The 22,655-nt window shown below is 40.8% G+C and overlaps 2 protein-coding genes across 2 annotated transcripts in view; one reads left to right on the forward strand and one right to left on the reverse strand.

The window, feature by feature from the left end:
• polb (polymerase (DNA directed), beta) overlaps positions 1-22,260 on the forward strand; it is an 80,288-nt gene extending 58,028 nt beyond the window's left edge. The window contains exons 12-14 of the mRNA XM_028796551.2: positions 16,396-16,460; positions 16,538-16,677; positions 19,225-22,260. Of these exons, the coding sequence (XP_028652384.1) occupies positions 16,396-16,460; positions 16,538-16,677; positions 19,225-19,319 (300 nt within the window). The 3' untranslated portion in view covers positions 19,320-22,260. The remainder of the gene's footprint in view (positions 1-16,395; positions 16,461-16,537; positions 16,678-19,224) is intronic.
• The window catches only part of LOC114665818 (dickkopf-related protein 4-like), a 35,278-nt gene continuing 33,937 nt past the window's right edge, over positions 21,315-22,655 (reverse strand). Inside the window, exon 4 of the mRNA XM_028820450.2 lies at positions 21,315-21,634. Coding sequence (XP_028676283.1) covers positions 21,315-21,634 — 320 coding nt within the window. The remainder of the gene's footprint in view (positions 21,635-22,655) is intronic.

A 22,655-nucleotide genomic window follows, 5' to 3' on the forward strand; every position in this document is an offset into this window, starting at 1 on the left:
TTAAGCAACCAAATTGGTATTATACTATGTAAAGGAGTCACACAGCAGTAAAACAATTGTAGAAAAATGTGGTTTTTCTACAGTTTAAGCCCTACATAAATAGTCATGAAATGAAAGATATAACCAGTTAACCTCATACAATTTCACCCAACTAATTTTAGTGTAATTTGTGTAATGGATAAAGTAGACACTATGGCCTTAATGGATAAGTTTGGTACTTTTCAAGTTGAAGTTATTTCTTCACAAACTTGGTATATATAAATTTGCCATGCAAAATTGTGTTCCAAACTCTAAAAAAATATATATATATCTTTTTCGCACTGGCATTTTACTTTGGAATTAATTGGGCATGGGTAAAGCCAGAAAACAAAAGCCTTAAAAATTACCAAATACATCCATTTTTCAAGCCAAGACAGCTGTCGAGTATTGACTTGCGTGTTGTGATTACAAGACAAAGAAGCAGAAAATCATTGTTCTGTTGTACATATAATAGTTTGGAGAGCCCTGGAAAGAGAAATAAAGAAAAGGTAGGGCTGGTAGAAGGCCCTAAAACTCTAGGCTGTGGGTGCTTTGGTGAAATCTGCCTATGTGTGCAACTGAATGAGGCATTCAAGTTGCTAAACAAGAACAGTGATGCCTTAGTAGAATGGCCCAAGGTAAGGCAGATAATGTTTGGTTTTATTTGTTGCTTCACCTTTGTTGGCATATAAGCTTCCTTAGTGAGACATGAGTTTCAATATAATAAAAAGGTAAAAGCTGGATATGTCTTGGTGTTATTCTAAGTGTCCCAGCAAGGATCCTAAAACCTATCTGTACATAATTTTGACATTGTGTACATTATACATAATGTAAGTTGAATGTCTACTGAGCTGTGAAGTAAAATGACTATGACTGTACTGCAAGATTGGAGAGAACATATGTTGAATGTACAATTCTATGAGACTGTGCAATTCTTATTGTCTTATTGGTGAATATTTCTCTAAGAGAGCACTTCCATTCCTTGATTTGTGCTTAGTTTCAGAACATACTGATCTGGTTTAGTTACATGCAGAAGGTTCTGTTATCCCAAAGGCAACTACACAGCTACTGAAAACAGTCATTAGGGCTTATTTTTCATGTGTTGCTGAGATGAAAGGGGGGTCTGGCTTGAGCAGTTGTTTATTAAGATGCTCAACCAAAGGTTTATGAGTAGTCTGGGCTTGTTTCTTTTAAGACTTGAATGACAGAGAGTAAGAGAAATAAAAAAGAAACCCTTCCTGTCTGCAGATGTTGACTTGATTTCCCTTACTTGCTCTAAACAGCTCAAAGAATTCATCAGCAATGAATGTTAATCCAGCCAGAAACTTGAAATTCTGATGTCTGGAGCAGCTGTGAGACAGTAGCAGATAATGTGTTCATCTTATTTTTTTCTTTCATCCTGTGTAACTCTGTTATTTCTGTTTTTTCTTTCCATAACATCGATGTTCATTTTACAATCCAAGTGAGTCAGTCTTTATTTAGTGTTGTGGCTTTCAATAATTAATCTTTCTTTATGTTATTAGCAAACTCCATATAAATTTCTTGAAGCTTTTTCTCATCATATCGGCATTTTTGTCACCTGTCTACTTCAGCAGGTTATTTCAGTCACAAAATATGTGTGTGTGTGTATATATGTATGTATATGTAGCAAGGTCTGGGGCAGCCACCCGTATATTTGGTATCCTGGCTACAAAGTTGCGAAAATGTAAACAGCACTGATGTGCACAAAACTGAGTCCAAAGCAGAACTGAGGGAATAGGGAAAAGGTAGAGGCTTTTAAAGGGGAAGACAGGAAGTGAGATCAGAGGGGTCGGGCTCAAAAGGGTCTTCTGCCGTAGGCTCAAGCCCGGACGTGACATCAAAGGGGCCGGAGCCGGCAAGGTCTTCCTTCATAGGCTCGGACCCGGAAGTGACGTCAGGAGGGCCAGGTGAGATCTCCCGTGAATGGTCTGCAGAAAAGGGAGAAAAAGAGTCCATGCACCTGATCTGGTTCGGACTTGCCCTTACCCAAGCCCTTTAGCTGCCTCCCATGTGCACGTGTGTGACTATGTATACTGTATATGTATATGTATGTATATACTGTATGTATATGTATGTATGTATTTATGTATGTATGTATGTATATACAAACGCAGCACCCAGAGGCGCTTGTGCTAATCGCTGGAGACTTTAACCATGTGACGCTGGACAAAACATTACCTGCCTTCTCCCAGTTTGTGGACTGTAACACCCAGGGAAATAAGACTATTGATTTACTGTATGCAAACGTTAAAGACGCATACAGCGCCACCCCGCTGCCTGCGCTTGGGAAAGCAGATCATAACCTGGTTCTGCTTCAGCCTCACTATAAACCAAAAGTGAGAGTCCTACCTGTAACCACACGATCATTCAGGAAGTGGACCCCGGAGGCTGAGAATACTCTGAGAGAATGTTTTGGAAATACAGACTGGGATATCCTGCAGGGATTTCTTAGTGAGAACATTGAGGAAGTTGTTGACTGCACTACTGACTACATCAACTTCTGTATGGACATTGTAGTTCCAGTAAGAACTGTACACTGCTATGCTAACAACAAGCCATGGATTACAAGTGACATCAAGGGCCTTTTGAACCAGAAGAAAAGGGCTTTTAAAGACGGTGATCAGCATGAGCTCAAGCGCGTGCAGAAGGAACTCCGAGTCCAGCTCAGGGCGGCGAAGGAGCAGTACAGGAGAAAGCTGGAGCAGAAGTTGCAGAATAACAGCATAAAGGAAGTGTGGGATGGGATGAAGATCATCACTGGCTGCAGCTCGAAGCGGGGTACCACCATTGAGAGAGACGTGAAGAGAGCAAACCAAATGAACAACTTCTTTAACAGGTTTGACCACCCTAACCCACTCTCACTTCAGAGTACTGCACCCTCCACACATCCTTCTGCTGATACCAGCATAGGAGAGACATCCACACTCATAATTACAACAGCACAAGTGAGCAGAGAGCTGAGGAGACTTCATGCCAGCAAAGCAGCGGGTCCAGATGGAGTATAGCCACAACTGGTGAGGGTCTGTGCATCAGAGCTGGGGGGTCCTCTACAGCGCATCTTCAACCTGAGCCTGGAACAGGGGAGAGTCCCGAGGCTTTGGAAAACATCTTGTATCACCCCAGTCCCAAAGGTATCACGTCCTAGTGAGCTGAATGACTTTCGGCATGTTGCTCTGACATCACATGTGATGAAGACCATGGAGAGGCTGCTGCTTCACCACCTTAGGCCACAGGTTCAACACGCCCTTGACCCTCTGCAGTTTGCATATCAGGAGAAGGTGGGAGCGGAGGATGCCATCATCTATATGCTACATCGATCCCTCTCTCACTTGGACAGAGGCAGTGGTGCTGTAAGAATTATGTTTCTAGACTTCTCTAGCACCTTCAACACAATCCAACCTCTGCTCCTTAGGGACAAGCTGACAGAGATGGGATTAGATTCATACCTAGTGGCATGGATCGTGGTCTATCTTTAAGACAGACCTCAGTATGTGCGTCTTGGGAACTGCACGTCTGACATTGTGGTCAGCAACACAGGAGCGCCACAAGGGACTGTACTTTCTCCGGTCCTGTTCAGCCTATACACATCGGACTTCCAGTACAACTCGGAGTCCTGCCACGTGCAAAAGTTCGCTGATGACACTGCTATCGTGGGCTGCATCAGGAATGGGCTGGAGGATGAGTATAGGGACCTAATCAATGACTTTGTTAAATGGTGCAACTCAAACTACCTACAACTGAACACCAGCAAAACCAAGGAGCTGGTGGTGGATTTTAGGAGGCCCAGACCCCTCATAGACCCCGTGATCATCAAAGGTGACTGCGTGCAGATGGTGCAGACCTATAAATATCTGGAAGTGCAGCTGGATGATAAATTAGACTGGACTGCCAATACTGATGCGCTGTGCAAGAAAGGACAGAGCTGACTATACTTCCTTAGAAGGCTGGTGTCCTTCAACATCTGCAATAAGATGCTGCAGATGTTCTATCAGACGGTTATGGCGAGCGCCCTCTTCTACGCGGTGGTGTGCTGGGGAGGCAGCATTAAGAGGAAGGACGCCTCACGCCTGGACAAACTGGTGAGGAAGGCAGGCTCTATTGTTGGCATGGAGCTGGACAGTTTAACATCTGTGGCAGAGCGAAGGGCACTCAACAGGCTCCTATCAATTATGGAGAATCCACTGCATCCACTAAAAAGTATCATCTCCAGACAGAGGAGCAGCTTCAGCGATAGACTGCTGTCACTGTCCTGCTCCACTGACACACTGAGGAGATCGTTCCTCCCCTAAACTATGCGACTCTTCAATTCCACCCGGGGGGGGTAAATGTTAACATTTAACATTATACAAAGTTATTGTCTGTTTTTCACCTGCATTATTATCATTCTTTAATTTAATATTATTTATTGTATCAGTATGCTGCTGCTGGAGAATGTGAATTTCCCACTGGGATTAATAAAGTATCTATCTATCTATCTATCTATCTATCTATCTATCTATCTATCTACAGTGGTGTGAAAAACTATTTGCCCCCTTCCTGATTTCTTATTCTTTTGCATGTTTGTCACACAAAATGTTTCTGATCATCAAACACATTTAACCATTAGTCAAATATAACACAAGTAAACACAAAATGCAGTTTTTAAATGATGGTTTTTATTATTTAGGGAGAAAAAAAATCCAAACCTACATGGCCCTGTGTGAAAAAGTAATTGCCCCCTTGTTAAAAAATAACCTAACTGTGGTGTATCACACCTGAGTTCAACTTCCGTAGCCACCCCCAGGCCTGATTACTGCCACACCTGTTTCAATCAAGAAATCACTTAAATAGGAGCTGCCTGACACAGAGAAGTAGACCAAAAGCACCTCAAAAGCTAGACATCATGCCAAGATCCAAAGAAATTCAGGAACAAATGAGAACAGAAGTAATTGAGATCTATCAGTCTGGTAAAGGTTATAAAGCCATTTCTAAAGCTTTGGGACTCCAGCGAACCACAGTGAGAGCCATTATCCACAAATGGCAAAAACATGGAACAGTGGTGAACCTTCCCAGGAGTGGCCGGCCGACCAAAATTACCCCAAGAGCGCAGAGACGACTCATCCGAGAGGTCACAAAAGACCCCAGGACAACGTCTAAAGAACTGCAGGCCTCACTTGCCTCAATTAAGGTCAGTGTTCACGACTCCACCATAAGAAAGAGACTGGGCAAAAACAGCCTGCATGGCAGATTTCCAAGACGCAAACCACTGTTAAGCAAAAAGAACATTAGGGCTCGTCTCAATTTTGCTAAGAAACATCTCAATGATTGCCAAGACTTTTGGGAAAATACCTTGTGGACTGATGAGTCAAAAGTTGAACTTTTTGGAAGGCAAATGTCCCGTTACATCTGGCGTAAAAGGAACACAGCATTTCAGAAAAAGAACATCATTCCAACAGTAAAATATGGTGGTGGTAGTGTGATGGTCTGGGGTTGTTTTGCTGCTTCAGGACCTGGAAGGCTTGCTGTGATAGATGGAACCATGAATTCTACTGTCTACCAAAAAATCCTGAAGGAGAATGTCTGGCCATCTGTTCGTCAACTCAAGCTGAAGCGATCTTGGGTGCTGCAACAGGACAATGACCCAAAACACACGAGCAAATCCACCTCTGAATGGCTGAAGAAAAACAAAATGAAGACTTTGGAGTGTCCTAGTCAAAGTCCTGACCTGAATCCAATTGAGATGCTATGGCATGACCTTAAAAAGGCGGTTCATGCTAGAAAACCCTCAAATAAAGCTGAATTACAACAATTTTACTAAGATGAGTGGGCCAAAATTCCTCCAGAGCGCTGTAAAAGACTCATTGCAAGTTATCGCAAACGCTTGATTGCAGTTATTGCTGCTAAGGGTGGCCCAACCAGTTATTAGGTTCAGGGGGCAATTACTTTTTCACACAGGGCCATGTAGGTTTGGATTTTTTTTTCTCCCTAAATAATAAAAACCACCATTTACAAACTGCATTTTGTGTTTACTTGTGTTATATTTGACTAATAGTTAAATGTGCTTGATGATCAGAAACATTTTGTGTGACAAACATGCAAAAGAATAAGAAATTAGGAAGGGGGCAAATAGTTTTTCACACCACTGTATCTATCTATCTAATACAGTGCATCCGGAAAGTATTCACAGCGCATCACTTTTTCCACCTTTTGTTATGTTACAGCCTTATTCCAAAATGGATTAAATTCATTTTTTTCCTCAGAATTCTACACACAACACCCCATAATGACAATGTGAAGAAAGTTTACTTGAGATTTTTGCAAATTTATTAAAAATAAAAAAAACTGAGAAATCACATGTACATAAGTATTCACAGCCTTTGCCATGAAGCTCAAAATTGAGCTCAGGTGCATCCTGTTTCCCCTGATCATCCTTGAGATGTTTCTGCAGCTGCAGCACCCCGGATGGACTCCAGGTGCTTCCTGAGGAGCTTCTGTAGCCACACCCCTGTGCGACGGAAGCTCAGGCGGTGTATCCGGAAGTCCTCCGGGTGTCCCCAATCCTCTTCCCCCCCAGCACTTCCGCCACACCTGGAAGTGCTGGGGGGAAGAGGATTGGAGACTTCCGGATACAGAGCTCCCAAGGCATCGGGGCGCCCCCTGGCGGTGACCACGGGCCCCTACAGGGTCGAGCTTCCAAGCTCTGTATCCGTGGCCCCATAAGCAACCAGTGTGGGTGCCCCCTCGTGTTCTGGAGGAGGCACAAGCCCTCCTCCTGTTCTCCTGGGCATCCCGGCCGGGCTTGAACCCCATCCGGGTACCACAGTGCCCCATCGCCAGTGAAGACCCGTTGGTGCGAGCGACACACCCCGTTAGGGTGGTTCAACCCCGAAGTGGGTCCTACTATTTGTCCAGGGTCTGTTCCAGCACCCTGGAACTCTCTTCTTCAGCACCCTCACTGAGGTGTTCGTGCCCCTCTGTTCTGCGCCGCTCGTGCCTTTGTAGCCTCCGCCGGTTGTGGGGTTGCCCCATCGCCAGCAAAGTGTCGCCCTGCCAGACGGTCCGTCCAATGAGGGTCGGCTTCCCACGAAGCAGGTCCTACTGCTCGTCCCGGGCCCAGTCCTGCAACACACAGAAACAAGGGGGCAGAGCCGCTGCCTGGACACCCTTCCCTGGCGTCCCTCTGTGCCGTGCACTGGCAGCTCTCACCCTTTTGACGAGGACCCCGGAACTTGCCTTACCTCGCTCTTTACTCTCACTTTCAATCTCTGCTCTCATCTTTCTTCTTTTGAAGCTCAATCCTCAGATAAAGAGGCAAGAATGGATATGCTTATCTTGTGTTTATGTAATGCAGAGGAAGCTCCCAAAAAGTCTGGAGATTCATTGCTAATATTGCCTGACTAGAAGAAGCCACAAAAACTACCCTGTTATCAGAATTGATAGGCTAACATCTACCAGTTTGACTAATCCAGAGATCAGTTCTAGCAATGGGACAGCTGGAATCAAAAGAGACGATCTGAAATTTCTTTCATTTTCTTCAAGCTCATCCAGAGTTAGGGTCACGCATGTCTCCTGCATTCTCCACATCTGTGGCAGTCCTGGGAATGGGTGGTTTTGGGTTATGAGGAAAACAGATGTGTACCATCTGTAGAGTGGTTTCTGTCTATGTCACTTTCACTAGTAATTGACCGCACCCTGGCAGCATTTCTTAAAAGGAAAGACCAACTTTGGGGAAAATTTGTTTTTTAGGTGGATACATCCACTGTTGCATCCTCTGCCAAATAAATTTGAAAATGCATTTAGTTTCTATGAACAGCATGAGTGCTTTTTGTAGCATGATGTAAAACCATATTGGAGACTGTCATTTTATAATTTATTTAGGAATTCCCGTAGTAGTAGGGCTTTGTACTGTGTTAGCCATTATGAATGTAGTGAGAAGTTAAGCAATATGACTAGAAAGATTACAATTTGCAAGCTTTCGAGGCAACGTTTGCCAGTAAAAAGTGTCATTTTGCTTAACGTCTGATTATTTATCAATTCCCCAAACCCATTTGCTTACCTGCATTGTAGTGGTGAGGTAGAGGTTATCCTGAACTTCATTCAAGTACAAAACTGGACCAAGACCTAAACAGAATGTCAGTCTATCACAAGGCACAGTCTTTCTCAGTGAGACCTATTTTAGCGTATCCAGTCCTTGGGTTATTATGATGATGGAGGAAACTTGCCTGGACAAAAATGTAGAATATTGAAATCTCTCACAATGATCAGTTTAGCAATGAAATCCATTTCTTTAGAGCTGTTAGCCAGCAGTGCTAATCACTTTGCCTGCGTAAATAATGTAATTGAATTTCTTTTTATATAACACATTTACCACTGACAAATCTATGGAATACTCTGTACTTTTAGAAATAAAATACTCCTCTATTAAAACACAAAATAGCATGCAATATGTTAACCGAACATTACATTTACATACATATAACACACTTTCATATCTATATACATCAGTGACAGAAAGAAAACAAACAAACCTACACAACAGATCCCTTGGAACAGGAAACCTCATGGGCGTAGAATTATTACCAAATATTTACCTGACTCTGGCTAACAGCACACTATACATGAGAGCATGCCAAACTTGTTTCTGGATCTCATTGCTTTGTGTCAGATTAAGTGGCTAGGAACTACAAGGTATTACAAACAAGTAAGCCCGCGATTCGCTAGCGAATCAGAAATCCAAGAATGGCAATCAGTTTCTGTTCTGTCCAATATCTGGATGGATGACATATCATGGAGGGTGGGTGCGTCTGGGGAAATGTCATTTAATTACATAAGCATATCTGTAGTAAAGCGGTTTCGTTTTGTGGAGACGTGATTCCGTTGCCTTTGCTGACACTGACTGCTGGCAGAGTGGAGCACAGCAAGTTCAGTGTACAGGTTGTGGTGTTCGTGTGCCAGCCACTGAGTCTGTGAAGCCGCTGGGTTAGAGTCTGTGACCGTTATGTGATCTATATTACTGGCACAGTGGATTAGAGCAAGTGTAGCTCACAGGTTGTGTTGTTTGGGCGCCACCTACTGACTCTGGGAAGCCGCTGCGTTTGACTCTGGGGCGGGCGCCACGGCGCATTACATTGTGTTATTTGGGCGCCACCTACTGACTCTGGGAAGCCACCACGTTTTGGGAAGTCGCTGCGTTTGACTCTGGGGCGGGCGCCGCTGCGTTTGACTCTGTACTCTGGGGCGGGCGCCAAACTGAATGACCGTTATGTGATCTACATTACTGGCACAGTGGATTAGAGCAAGTCTAGTTTACAGGTGATGTTGTTTGGGCACCACCTACTGACTCTGGGAATCTGCCGTGTTTTGGGAAGCCGCTGCGTTTGACTGTACAGGTTGTGGTGTTTGGGCGCTCAGAGGTTGTGTTGTTCAGGCGTCACCTACTGACTCTGGGAAGCCGCCGCGTTTTGGAAAGCCGCTGCGTTTGACTCTGGACTCTGGGGCGGGCGCCAAGGCCACAGTGCGCATGCGCCTCGGTGCGTCCGCCATGCATATATTAACTGTGGTTTAGTAAGATAGATTTTACATTTCAACACAGTATAAAACTTTGGAAGCATTGCAAGCTTGATGCATTTTGACAGCCAGTTGATGTGCTGTCCAAAAAGCCATGTGGATGTACAAAGATTTCCAAGTATGGTGAGTTAAGCAGCAAAGTCTTAAGCTCATTTCATAATAGATGTAAAAACTTGGCTTATACATTACTCAGGAAAAGGTGTAGTTAAGAAATTCAGAAGATCTGCATATAAGCAATCTTTAATATTCAAGTTGCTTTTCCCATTTTGTTTTATGCTGGAGCAAACATTTTGTACATGGAAGAAATGCAGTTGTATCTATATGTGATTTGTGTAAAATATTTTTGCCAAAACTCTATGCTAATTTTTATGTACTTCAGATTTAAATTCCTGTGTCACCATTATGATGAGGTGTAGACATAAAATATTGTATATTTCTTCGTAGACCAGCCCACGAAATAGCTTTTTTTAAGGACTCAGAGGGAAGCTCTTTTATGCCTTTTGTAAATCTTTATTTTTCTACCCAGTCTCCCAAATACCACATGTTGTATTGTCTGGTATTGTCTTGTAGCTTCAGCTGTGCAGCAGCTTTTTTTCTGGAAACTGCTGTCATTTCCTCTTCAGATCTTTTGCTGTTATTTATGTTCTGTGACTTTTAGCACTGCAATTTCTGAATTTAGGGTTTCTTGGCTTTTAGCTCAAATGAAAGCGTTATAGTGTATGTTTAGAAAGTAGAGGTTTGCATTTTCAAGAGTATTTTTATGTAAAGTGTTGTTTATAACAGGATATGTTTAATATTTATGGGTAGTCTACTAAATAGCTTATCATTTGAAAAATAAAAAAATCAATACTATATTTTGGCTGCCTTTTTGCTGACTATTCTCCTAAATAGTCCCTATTAGATTAGTATCCCCTGAGGATTCTATAGCATATAGTTGAGCCAACACCACCCCTCCTGGATTAGATCCTAAAATGAGCATTACATTGCCAGTGCACATTTGTGCTTGGCAGCAATCTTCTGAAAACATTTTTTTCAGACCTTGATACAACTTTATGTATCTCCACAACAACACCTACTAAATGTTCTTAAGCCTTGGTTCATTCACTGTTCAATTTTCACTACAGGAAATGTTATTCTTTTAAATGAAATTGTTATTCTTAGGTAATATAAAAACTGTAGAATTCAAGGAAAGAATATTTTTGTAGCTCTACAATGTGGGTTATGAGGTCACATTTTGAATAGCTGTTTTCATTACTACAGTACATTGAAAAAAAATGAAACGGTTGAACCAGAAGCTGTACAGAGAAGATCACCTCTAACCTAATAGTATCCAAGGTATCTGTAAAGCTCATCTAGCTGAATTACTTAAAAAATGGGAAAATTGTTGAAATTAAGAATTATTTCAGAGATTTAATCCTAGAAGTAGTTCATCTCTGGAAGTGAGTTAGGAATCTGGTGTAAAATGACAAAAGCAGAAAAAAATAGCTTTTAAAAATACTTTGTTAGCTAACCAAACAGGCTTGATTGGGCTGTTTCTTATATGATCAAGTCAGTTTTTGCTTAAAATCTAGATGCCAAAATTCTTAATTACTTTCCTAGTTCATTAAACATTTCTGTTTTTGGATGGTCTGATATCAGTTAACTGTAGATTGTTGGCTAATATTTGCTTGATTCTACTAACTGTTCCTGCTAATATTGGCACTAATCTTATCTTTGAGCTCTGTATCCTACTGTCCTTGATTTCCATCTAGCCGTGGTTGCTGAGTGTAAATATACAGTGAAACGTACTGACATCCCACCTAGGGTTGTTTCCTAGCTTAAACTCAATGCCCTTAGGATAGGTACTAACTATATACAGTTCAGAACTGGGTAAGCATGTTAAAAAGTTCATGGATGCATACTGCTTACATTCAAATGATCTGTTAGATTAATTAAAAAGTCCTAATTGGCCTCACATAACTGAATGTGGTTTTATGTTTGCAAGTACTCTGCAGTAGACTGGTACCTCATCAAGGTTTGGTTGTTGACTTTTTGCTCAATGCTGCCAGTATTGGCTTCAGCTCCAGGTGACCCTGAATAACGTATGGATTTTAGAAAATAGATGAACGGCTGTAGATGCTGGGGTTTTTACTCCCTTTCACTACACTCCCACAATATTAGACATCATTGAATATATCTATATTGACTAATATACAGGTTGTTTCTCTCAGTCCCCTGTTCATTACTTTCTAAGGTGATTAGCCAAAATGATTTGGTGTTCTTTAATGCATACTTCCAGAGTGATAGTACAATAGTTATTTATGTTAAAGCTGTTTATTGGGCTGTCTTGCTGTTGACTGCTTGCATATTGACCAGTGGCTAAGACCTCATGTGTAGCAATGTACAAAACAACTATGTTTGCAGCCTTGCAACTATGTAACTTATTTATTTACTAGCCAACCCGCGGCCGCCGCATAATTATGTATTGATGGGTGAACACTTGCTGACCGACACAGTTGTCCAAATGGGGTGGGTTTGTGGATACCACTGTGAGTGAATGAAAATATGGACCTCTGGAGAGAGCAACATACAATTGTCCGTGACTGAAAGCGGGATCGTCTGTGATGATGGAGGGCACGCTGGTGAAAGTTACTTCGTCGGTAGGTATAAGTTTCAGCACTTGTTCATTAAGGTGTAGCGAGTCTTCGTTGTTGACGCTTAATATAGCTTGCGTACTGAGTTGTTCTGGAGTCACAGTTGAGAAACACTTTTTTAATGTCTTTTAAGCACAGGGAAAAAAATGAACATGTGAAACATCCGTAATGTAATAAGCCACCAAGAAAAGTAACATTGCAACAATGCACGCTACGATCCGATTGCTGTAAACAGAAGTGAAAACAAAATCGAGGCCAGTGCATTCTTTAACTGCCTTGTAGCGCAATGGTAGTGCTGCTGTTTTGCAGTAAGGAGACTGTGGAAGATTTTGGGTTCGCTTCCTGGTTTCTCCCTGTGTGGATAGCGCTTTGAATACTGAAAACACCGGTATATCAATGTAATGAAGTATTATTATTCTAATGCGTCCAGCGCTCTCTCTCTCCCGCACCTGTATGCGTGTGTGTGTCGCTCGCTGCACGTGTTCCTGCAGGCATACCAGTAAGTGAATGAAAAGATGGAACTCTGGAGAGAGCAACATACAACTGTCCGTGACTGAAAACTGGTTTTGGCAGATACATTCACATCTTTTTGAAAGTTTGGCCCTGTGCCTTATTAATTGTCATTGCAGAGGCAAATCTATTAGGAAATTGTCTTTGCTCAGATGCACGTGCAGGCTTTCTCTGTCTCAGCAGCACAGGAGCCTTCCCAGCCCCCTTCCTCTTTCTCAGCAGCACGCGAGCCCCCTCCCCCTCAGAAGCACGGGAGCCCTCTCTCTCTCTCTCTCTCTCTCTCTCTCTCTGTAACATTGCAGCAGTTTTATAAACACTTTTTTTTTTAAATGAGTTTTAAGCACAGGGGGAAAAAAACCCAGGCTCCCTGCTCAGCTGCATGGGCAGGCTCTCTCTCAGCAGCACGCAAGCCTCCCCAGCCTCCCCTCTCTCTCTCTCTCAGCAGCACGGGAGCCCCCTCCCCCTCTCTTTCTCTGTAACATTGCAGCAGTTGTATAAACACTGTTTTTTTAAATGAGTTTTAAGCACAGGGGGAAAAAAAGGATCATTTGAACAAATTCGAACTTTATGTAAAAGCCAGCCAAGATAGTAACATTGCAGGAGTTCACCATTTTTAATCAGGCGACTGACAGTAGTGGAGTCAGGCACAGAGAAGGTTAGCTGCTGAGAAAGCGTCTCGACTGTTGCAGGGTGGTGAAGCAGGTGAGATGCTAATGAAAAAGAGGCACAGGGCTTATTGATTTTTAAAGACTGCTTCCTTCATTGTGTTTTAACCTCAGTTTTAAAGGATTGCGCGGCTCTCTCTGTCACGCTGCCTGTGTGTGCGCGGCTCTCTCACTTGGGCTGCCTGTGTGTGCCTCTGTCTCTCTCTCGCGCTGCCTGTGTGTGCCTGTCTCTCTCTGGCGCTGCCTCTGTGTGAACCAAGGTTCCACTGAGGTTGACTAATGAAAAGTTAATGTGGCTCAGAGCTGCATGTGGACTGTGGCACAGACAAACAGAAATGACAGCATGTTTTCCGAGGCGTCGCGTCTGAGTTGGTGGGCGTGGCTCTGCGAGTTGTCGTCATATCCAATGGTCTTAGAGTTGGTGGGCGTGGCTCCTTCCTGCGTGCGCCATGGGTGTCTTACTTGTCGGCGGCTTAGTGAATCCATGCCCCTTCCGGAGTGCTTTCCATGGGTGGCTACTTGTCTTCTGGCTTAGTGAATTATATATATATAGATTTTTATTATTGGTACCCTTATTTACTGAAAACCTATTCTGTTGACTGCAGAGTTATTAAGTTAAAAGTAGGATTTTCACCCTTTTTTTATCTCCAGTTTAAAATGCATGTGTTTTTGCTTGCTTATTTTTTTATTACTCAGGCTTCAGCTTCTGACACACATAAAGCATACTGACTCGTCAGCTGATTACAAAGAATTACCCAGGACACAGGGTACAATGCTTCATAATAGTGGAAGTTTTACTTTTTGGAAATTGATAGTTGTTTTCCTGGATTTACTGCTGTAGTGTTATTACTACTGATTGATGTGTGTAAGTTGTGCTCAGTACTAGCAGCAGCAAAGCTGACTTAATGCAAATTAATTTTTTCTATATAGACATTCACTTCAGTGCATGTGCATGTATAATGCATTAGCTGGTACAGTTTGCTCTACATGAATAAATACATTGAGTCATGAACCAAGATGCAACATAAATAATGCACACCAAGCAGAGCAAAAAACTACAGATCTTTTCTGTCCTTTCAGTTTGACACACTTAATCTAACAAAATATGAAATTGGAAATTAAAACACACCAGTGCATTTGTAATTTGCTTTTTAATAGTAATTCATGATTGAAACCCTGGTCAGTGATTACTTAGTTTTTAACTGTGATTTGCTTTAGATAAACCTTGGATTGACATTAAACTTTCCCTTGCAGCTACTGAGTGAAACAGTACAACACGTTTAACACTAGAACAGCTGCAATATCACACTGTACACATTTGAGCTAACTTTTAATTTAAAAAAAAAGGTAGGATACAGTGGATTTTCTTTGGTTTAATTAAAATGATTGAATATGCAACAGATTTTATGCAATACCATACAGTATATCAAACAGTAATATTGCAATTTAAGTTAGTTTTTCTTGACATAATAAACATAATAATAAATAACATGATTTGCACGTCTTCTAGCTTTACTAATTCTTATTCATGTTTATTTTGTACAGTTTTTTTCTAGTCTGTTTTCCCACAGTTAAAATAATCATATTCTGGATGTATAACGTGGTTATAAGTTAGCCCCTACCAAACTGATGGATATTGAAGATGGCCTTGTCCTAACAGTGCTTACCTAATACTTATCAGTTAGTTTGTTAAAGAGAACAAAATCATCTAGATTTACCTACCACAACTAATTATTTTTTTATATACTAATGTTCCAGTAAAGACCATTTGTAATATATAGGACGTCCATTGCTCAGACCTCAACATATCAAATTACTAATAGCATTCTTAAAAAAATATAAACTTGCCTGAAACTAATTAGACAGGACCTGCCTTTCTGAATTGTCTAACTATCGGGCTTATTTCTCAGCGCATTTTAATCGATTGGAGTTTATTTTTTTTGGGCTAGTTCACCCTTAAATAGAGGTCCATAATATAGCGTTTGCTGGTTCTAGAATGCATTGTGAAATGTTTTAAGGTAATAAATATCACTTGACAGAGACCTGGGTAGAGGAAGGAAGTTCATTACTTTGCTAAAAGTTGGACACACTGATCATATTTTTTTGCCACTCATGTGCATTACCAATTGCTGCTTATGTATGTTTTCCCCATGAAAAGTCACTCTTGTGGTCATTCAACTTCTTGTAGCCACATTTTGTATAAATGAGCTAATTCCTCACAAATAAAGACTGGCTTCACGCCTTTCATCATGCTACTCGTGCTGTCTTCAAGATTTCTCTTAAGGCGCCTTGTCTCCAGGTTACCACCAGTAACCTCAAACCACAGGCCTTCCGCTAACTAAGCTATGAGAGAAAGTCTTTAATATTTTAAGTGATAAACATTTTTTGTGGCTGCTGTCTTGTGTAGCATATGAGGAAGACAGAGGGGCCCCACACCGATAATGCGATTTACAGCTTCCAAGGCCCAATTATCATGCCTAGTCGCCCATATCTCAGCCTGCCCAGTTTGCGTGTGACCGAGTCGGACACATTGGCAACCCTTCTAATTAATGCATCATGCTTGTGGGGTGGTACAACTCTCTGGCCTCAAAGTGTGGGGTCTAGGAACACTTTATCCTGGCTGACATTATCAGCCTTCAAGTTTATGTAGTCGGCACCCTGAAAATGAAACCAGAAAATCTTTATCTTCATCTTGATTGCCAAATTACCAATTTACTTACCACACCTTTCTCACTGTGCAGGTCATTTAGCGTATGTGTGCTCAAGAATTCATGTACCTTGTGTAAAAGTGCAATAAATAAAATATGTTCTGTCTTTTCCGGCATCAATTTGTGTTCAAATTGTGATTAAAATTCTTAAAGATACAGAAATTTCATTTAAACCTTATCACAGACACTATGTGTGATTAAAATATACTGTGGAAGCAGTAAATATGCAGCAAAATATTTTAGGTTATGTAAGGTGCAGTATAAAACACCTTCGTCATCTTATTTTTCTTACAGGGTGTGTGCCAGTTAGATTCTGAATGTTCCAGCTTTGAATTTTACCATCGCAGGATTGATATCAGGTATGCTTTCATACTGTTGTTTAGAAGCGAAAGATTCATTCTGACACCAGAATAATGTCTTAATTTTCCCTTCACAGGTTGATTCCCAAAGACCAATATTACTGCGGGGTTCTCTACTTCACTGGCAGTGACATCTTCAATAAGAACATGCGAGCACGTGCTCTAGACATGGGCTTTACCTTGAATGAGTATTCTATCCGACCCCTTGGAGTGACAGGTCAGAAGTTTGCTTGAATGCCTCAGGCTATTTCATGGTGCCTCTGGTATGCAAATTGATAGATCAGCTGTTACTTTTAACAAGTTTCTTGACTATGTTGGCTGTTTTTGTTGATAAACTTTTGTGAAAACATAACCACGAGCTTTAATTAATTTGTCATTTAGAGAGGTTCTTAAAGCACCTTTTTAACAGCTCTCCACTGCCAGTCTTTTATAGGGTTACAGTTGCGTTTTGAGGAAATTTTAGGATGTATCTAGAGCTCTGGCTGTCTGCTTACTAGAGCTTTTTGAAAAGAACTCCTTTTATACTTTTTCAAACCTGCTTAAACAGTCCAAGGCTGAAGATAGTTTCTGACTTGCACCCAATACTGACAAGAAATGACCCCTGTGTACTATAGTATATACTTGTGTGTGCACACCCCTACTTACTTACCTTTAACCAGTTTACATGCATGTCTTGATGATTTGTGAGAAAAGCCCACACAGGCACAGGAAGAAAGATTTTTAAACCTATAAACGTATGCTTCTATACATTTTGAGGCAGTATTTATTTTTCTTTCTAATGAAGAGTTTCAAACGGTATGTTCTCAAATTTTTAACTATTTCATGTCACTCAATTTTTTAAGAATCTTATGCACTTTTACAAGTTGATAGGGTCATTGCAATGTGCACAGAGTACCGTGAATTTTCTTTTTTCCATGTCATAATCAACGTGCAACCCATTGCCACTCACCATTGCAACAGAGAGTTCATCCACAGTGGGTTCAGAAAGTATCCCTTGTTGTAGGATCCATTTAAAATTAATAAAATGTACTGTTATTGCCCATCATTCAACACTCAGTAACCCATAACGACAAAGTGAAAACATCTTTTCAGATAGGTTTGCAAAATCCAAGTCATGAAGTCCAAGGAACTCTCTGTAGAACTCAGAGATTAAATTGTGGTGAGATATAGGATCAGGGCAAGGGGATGAAACTAAACTGCTCCAAAAATTTAAGGAACACATTGAAAACGCATCAGATCTCAATGGGGAAAAAAATCATGATGGATATCTATACTGATATGGACTGGGTAATGTGTTAGGAGTGAAAGGATGCCACATCGTTTGATGGAAATGAAAATTGTCAACCTACATAGGGCTGAATTCAAAGACACCCCGAACATCAACGTGAAAAAATGATGCGGCAGGCTAGTCCATTTTGCCAAAATTTCATTGCAGCAACTCCAAATCTTACTCAGTAGTTTGTATGGCCCCCATGTGCTTGTATGCATGCCTGAAAATGTCGGGGCATGCTCCTAATGAGATGATGGATGGTGTCCTGGAGGATCTCCTCCCAGATCTGGACCAGGGCATCATTGGACAGTCTGAGGTGCAGCCTGGCATGGACCGAAACATAATGTCCCAGAGGTGTTGTATTGGAGTTAGGTCAGGCAAGCGTGGGGGCCAGTCAATGGTATCAATTCCTTCATCCTCCAGGAACTGCTTGCATACTCTCAACACATGATGCCGGGCATTGTTGTGCACCAGGACGAACCCAGTTCCCACTTCACCAGCATAGGGTCTGACAGTGGGTCCAAGGATTTCATCCTGATACCTAATGGCAGTCAAGGTGCCGTTGTCTAGCCCGTAGAGGTCTGTGTGTCCCTCCATGGATATGCCTCCCCAGACCATCATTGTCCCACCACCATACCGGTCATGCTGAATGATGTTTCAGGCAGCATAATGTTCTCTACAGCTTCTTCAGACCCTTTCACGTCTGTCACATGTGCTCAGGGTGAACCTGCTCTCATCTGTGAAAAGTACAGGGACCCAGTGGTGTACCTGCCAATCCTGGTATTCTATGGCAAATGCCAATTGAGCTCCACGGTCCTGGGCAGTGAGCATAGAGCCCACTAGAGGACGTTGGGCCCTCTGGCCGCCCCCATGAAGTTTGCTCAGTATTGAAGGGAAAAGAAGTTGAAATGTGCTCTGTCTTCTTTAAAACTAAGTTAGAGCATCAGTCTCATTATTTAATAGCCATGCTTAGAATTAAAGTTTTAGACAACTTTCTTAGTGAAGATATGCTTACAGAATTAAATGCTAAATGCACTTCCTCTTCTTTTCCACTGGTGTCTTTAAGTATATGGTTCACAATTTACAGTAACTGAAGAAATTCTGTTGGATTAACTTTTTCACTGCTTTTGAGAATTTTGAAAATTTGGATTAGGCTACTTGGTCATACACCATCTCTGATTACCACCTAATCATGTAGATTACATATACCTGGTGTCATGGTATAGTGGTGCAGGGTTTATACTGACTTTGAGGGACTCTTCCTGTGCATTCCAATGTACAACACTATACTGCAAAATGCAACTCTCCATACGTCTTTATTCTTGTGTGGACAATTCTGAGACTTCTTAGCCTATTGATCCTTCTCAAATTTCTTTTCATGACTTCTTTTCACCCCCTATATAATATATATACATACACACAGTATATATATTTTATGATTTTCTTACTTTTCTTTCTTTCTTTCATTTATGTATTTATTGTTTTTTTATACAGGTATGCCTGGTGAGCCTTTACCAGTGGACAGTGAGAAAGATATCTTTGACTACATTGAGTGGAAATATCGAGAGCCCAAAGAACGCAGCGAGTGACAACTGATGAACAGCAAACTTTTTGTGTGTGAAAGTGTGTTTTTGTTTTTAATGAAAATATCTTAAAAGCTGTTTAAAAAAAGTCCTGGCTTTTGTACAAAAGGTTTTTAGAGATTTCTGTATTTTTTTTATTTTTAATTTATAATGACCAGGACTTCTTCCTATACCTCCTTTTAAGTAAAGTGTTAATTTCTAATATATGCAGACACAACAAACTAGAAATATGTAACCTCTGTATGGGAGAGCAGTCACCATGAATCATGTTATCTAGTGACTAGAGATCATGGAGGGTACCCTGATCTAAGGGAATGAATGAGTTGCAGAAAACTGGAAGCAGTCTGACATCATGGGTTTACAACTTTACTTGATGTATGGCATCATTTGGATGAACACAGCTACTTTTACATTGTAAGTGAATCTTGCTGAAGTGTGTAGAAGATTTATAAAATACAAAAAAATAAATGCAGATAAAATTTTATTCTGTTTTAATTTTATTGAAAAAGAAAGATTTAACATAAAAATATACATTTAATTATTCTGGTTGTAAAATTCAGAGCTTTTAAGAGGAGGCGTGGAAAGACTAAGCTGAAAGATAAAGGTGGTAATAGCAATATGCAGTTTTTATTCTGTTAAAAACACAAAGGAAAAACAAAACTATGGAAATGTTAATATTTCTGTCATTGTCTTTATTTGTGCCTCCAGGAAAAAAGTGGCTTGACCTTCTTATCTTCACCTTGCAGGACCTGCAGTATGGAATGCCAGATTCTTAACTTTCTCCCGCTTTTTCTACTATCGGATCGGATGGTGTCTGCTATTCTTTATTCCAGCTTCTTGCAATCTCGCCTTATGCATTAGTCAGTACTTAACAGTGCCTTGTGTTTTCTTTCGCACTTACAGTGAATAGGGATGAGCTACTTCTAGTATGAAATGGCCAATATGTATTTTAGAGGTACAGCCATTTTTAAGTATCTATGTAATATCTTATATTTCAGTTCTTCCTACATTTTTGAAACTCTGTATGAAAGACTTAAGACTTAAGTAAATATGTTAAGCAACTCACTTTAATTTTATTTTCTAATGAGCAGATTACGTAATCTTGTACTAAACTGTACATATGTGTAGCAGCTGCCAATACAACTAGAGAATGGGCAAAGTGAACCTCAAGTCTGTTGTGAATGTTCATGTGTAGGTTTTTGGTTCTAGGAGCATCCTTTCCAGAGTGTGTCTTAAATGCTTATCCATAAATATTAAAAAGACTATTTGCCTTGCAGTGCTGGTGGTAGAGCTTCTTTGAATGGATTCTGTTTTATGATCCATAATTGAATTATTTTTTTTGTTCTCTGTCACACTCCCAGCACTGTCAACCCAGCCTTTGACATAATTCCATAGCTAAGCTTTGGCTTCCTTAGCACCTAAAAGGTCAGTTGAACCAAACCGCTGAATACATTTGTTACAAACCAAGAACATTTTCATCTTTTGAAGAAAGTAAATGTTCTCAAACAATGAAAAGTCTAAAACACAGAACTGTAATAGGTTAATGCAATGAGAAGAGTTGTCTCTTCACACCTATTTGGGCCCAATTTATGGTAAAGGACTGGATAAGTATGTAACTGTCGTGTTCAAGAGGATTTCCGTTTAGTACGTAATATTATTTTTTTTTGGGTGGCCCAACTGTTATTTTGAATATTCTTGCATAAACTGATTGATGTTATTTACAGGGCCACACTTTACCAAGTGCCATTTGGTGACAGGCTAAGCTTTTTTCCAATTGTTAGATTGAACTAGTGGAGAGATGAATGTTTAAACAGTTTGAGATATTTTGATTAAAATGCCATTGTAGTGATTGTTCATTCATTAGAAGCATTGTCCTTCACAAGAAGTGAATATGAGGGATGATTGGACCTTTTAGTAGACTCCTGGCAGCAGTATCAAAATGACTGGTGAATAAAGTCTTCTGATGATGACCCCTTAGGCAGGGGCACAGGGTATGTCCTTTCAGTGTCTCCGCTTCCTTTTAAGTTTTTTTGAGCTGCTGCCAGCTTCCTTTTTTGTGGAACCTTCTAAGGGCCGCAGGCACACTCGAAGTCGAGAATTTTGTTTGTCTTTGTTGTCACTCTGAAGTCGACAGCTGAGGCCGGGGCTACACTCACAACGCTGAAACAGCTCATGGCTCTGGGGGACCTCTTTTCGTCCCCGTTTAGAGCACACCTCTCCCTCCTTGGGCATGCGCTTGCAAATCTTGTCCCAGAAGTGGCGTGCACAGCAATATCCAGGTGCACAATCTGAGGTCCGTAGGCAGTTGTCACCTTCCTGTCCTACATTAAGACAAAAAACAAATGGGAAATCTTTTACTTTTTTCCATACTTTAAAGGTTAGAGAATGAACTTCCACCCAACCCTTCACTTTTTGAACCTGCTTTATATAGTTTAATATGAAGTAGATTCCTAGGCTATACTAATAGCAGCAGATACCGGACTGTAGTAAACTCTAACAGTACACTAGTCCTTCACAGGGCACACAGCCATACAGGGCCAGTAGGGAGTTGTCAGTTTATCTAACCATTTCTCTTGGTACTTTGTAAAGACACTGGCATCTCTGGGGGAAAAAAGAAAGCTCCCTAGCCATGAATCAAACTAATATTATGTTGTAAGAAGCAGTAATGTACTGTGCTGTCCAGGCAGCACCATGTCATATTTGATTTATAGTGTTATTTGCTTTATTTTAAATTAAACGTCTTTTTAACATGAAGTCATAAACAACCAACTTACAGCTACTGTACATTCATTGGTCTACCGTTGAGGGCTTTTAATAGTCAGCAAACAACAGGGAATTATTCTGTCAAAATACATTGCACCTTAATTACAACATTTGGCATCATGTAGATCCACACACTTTTTTCTGTCCAATTTGTTAAGAGAAGGTTTTAAAAAACAAAAAGAAACACAATATAAGTGGCCTAATTGACTGCGGAGCCAAATCGAAACACCCTTCTGGGCACCAATCCAAATCTTAAAGCTTAGCTTGGGCTTACTACAATGTTGACTTTATTGCACATTGTCACAAAAATAACATTTTAAAGTTTTTGCCATAAGAAGACTGGTTTCTGGTATCATGCATTTAACAGAAAACTAGAAATAAAAAATTAATAAAAATAAAGACAAGGAGTGGGGTGTGGTGAGAAGGGTTTATCAACAATGCTGTCTACATTAGGGATAGAAGCAAAAAATGTTTAGCCGATTTGAAGATGGAAACTGTTAAGGAAATTCTAAAACTGGTAGCTGGTAGCACCTAACCTCCATAAACACCAGAGTGCGCTTTACAGTTAAATATTTAAAA

This window comes from Erpetoichthys calabaricus, chromosome 1 (assembly GCF_900747795.2).
Source record: "Erpetoichthys calabaricus chromosome 1, fErpCal1.3, whole genome shotgun sequence".
Taxonomy (NCBI): domain Eukaryota; kingdom Metazoa; phylum Chordata; class Cladistia; order Polypteriformes; family Polypteridae; genus Erpetoichthys; species Erpetoichthys calabaricus.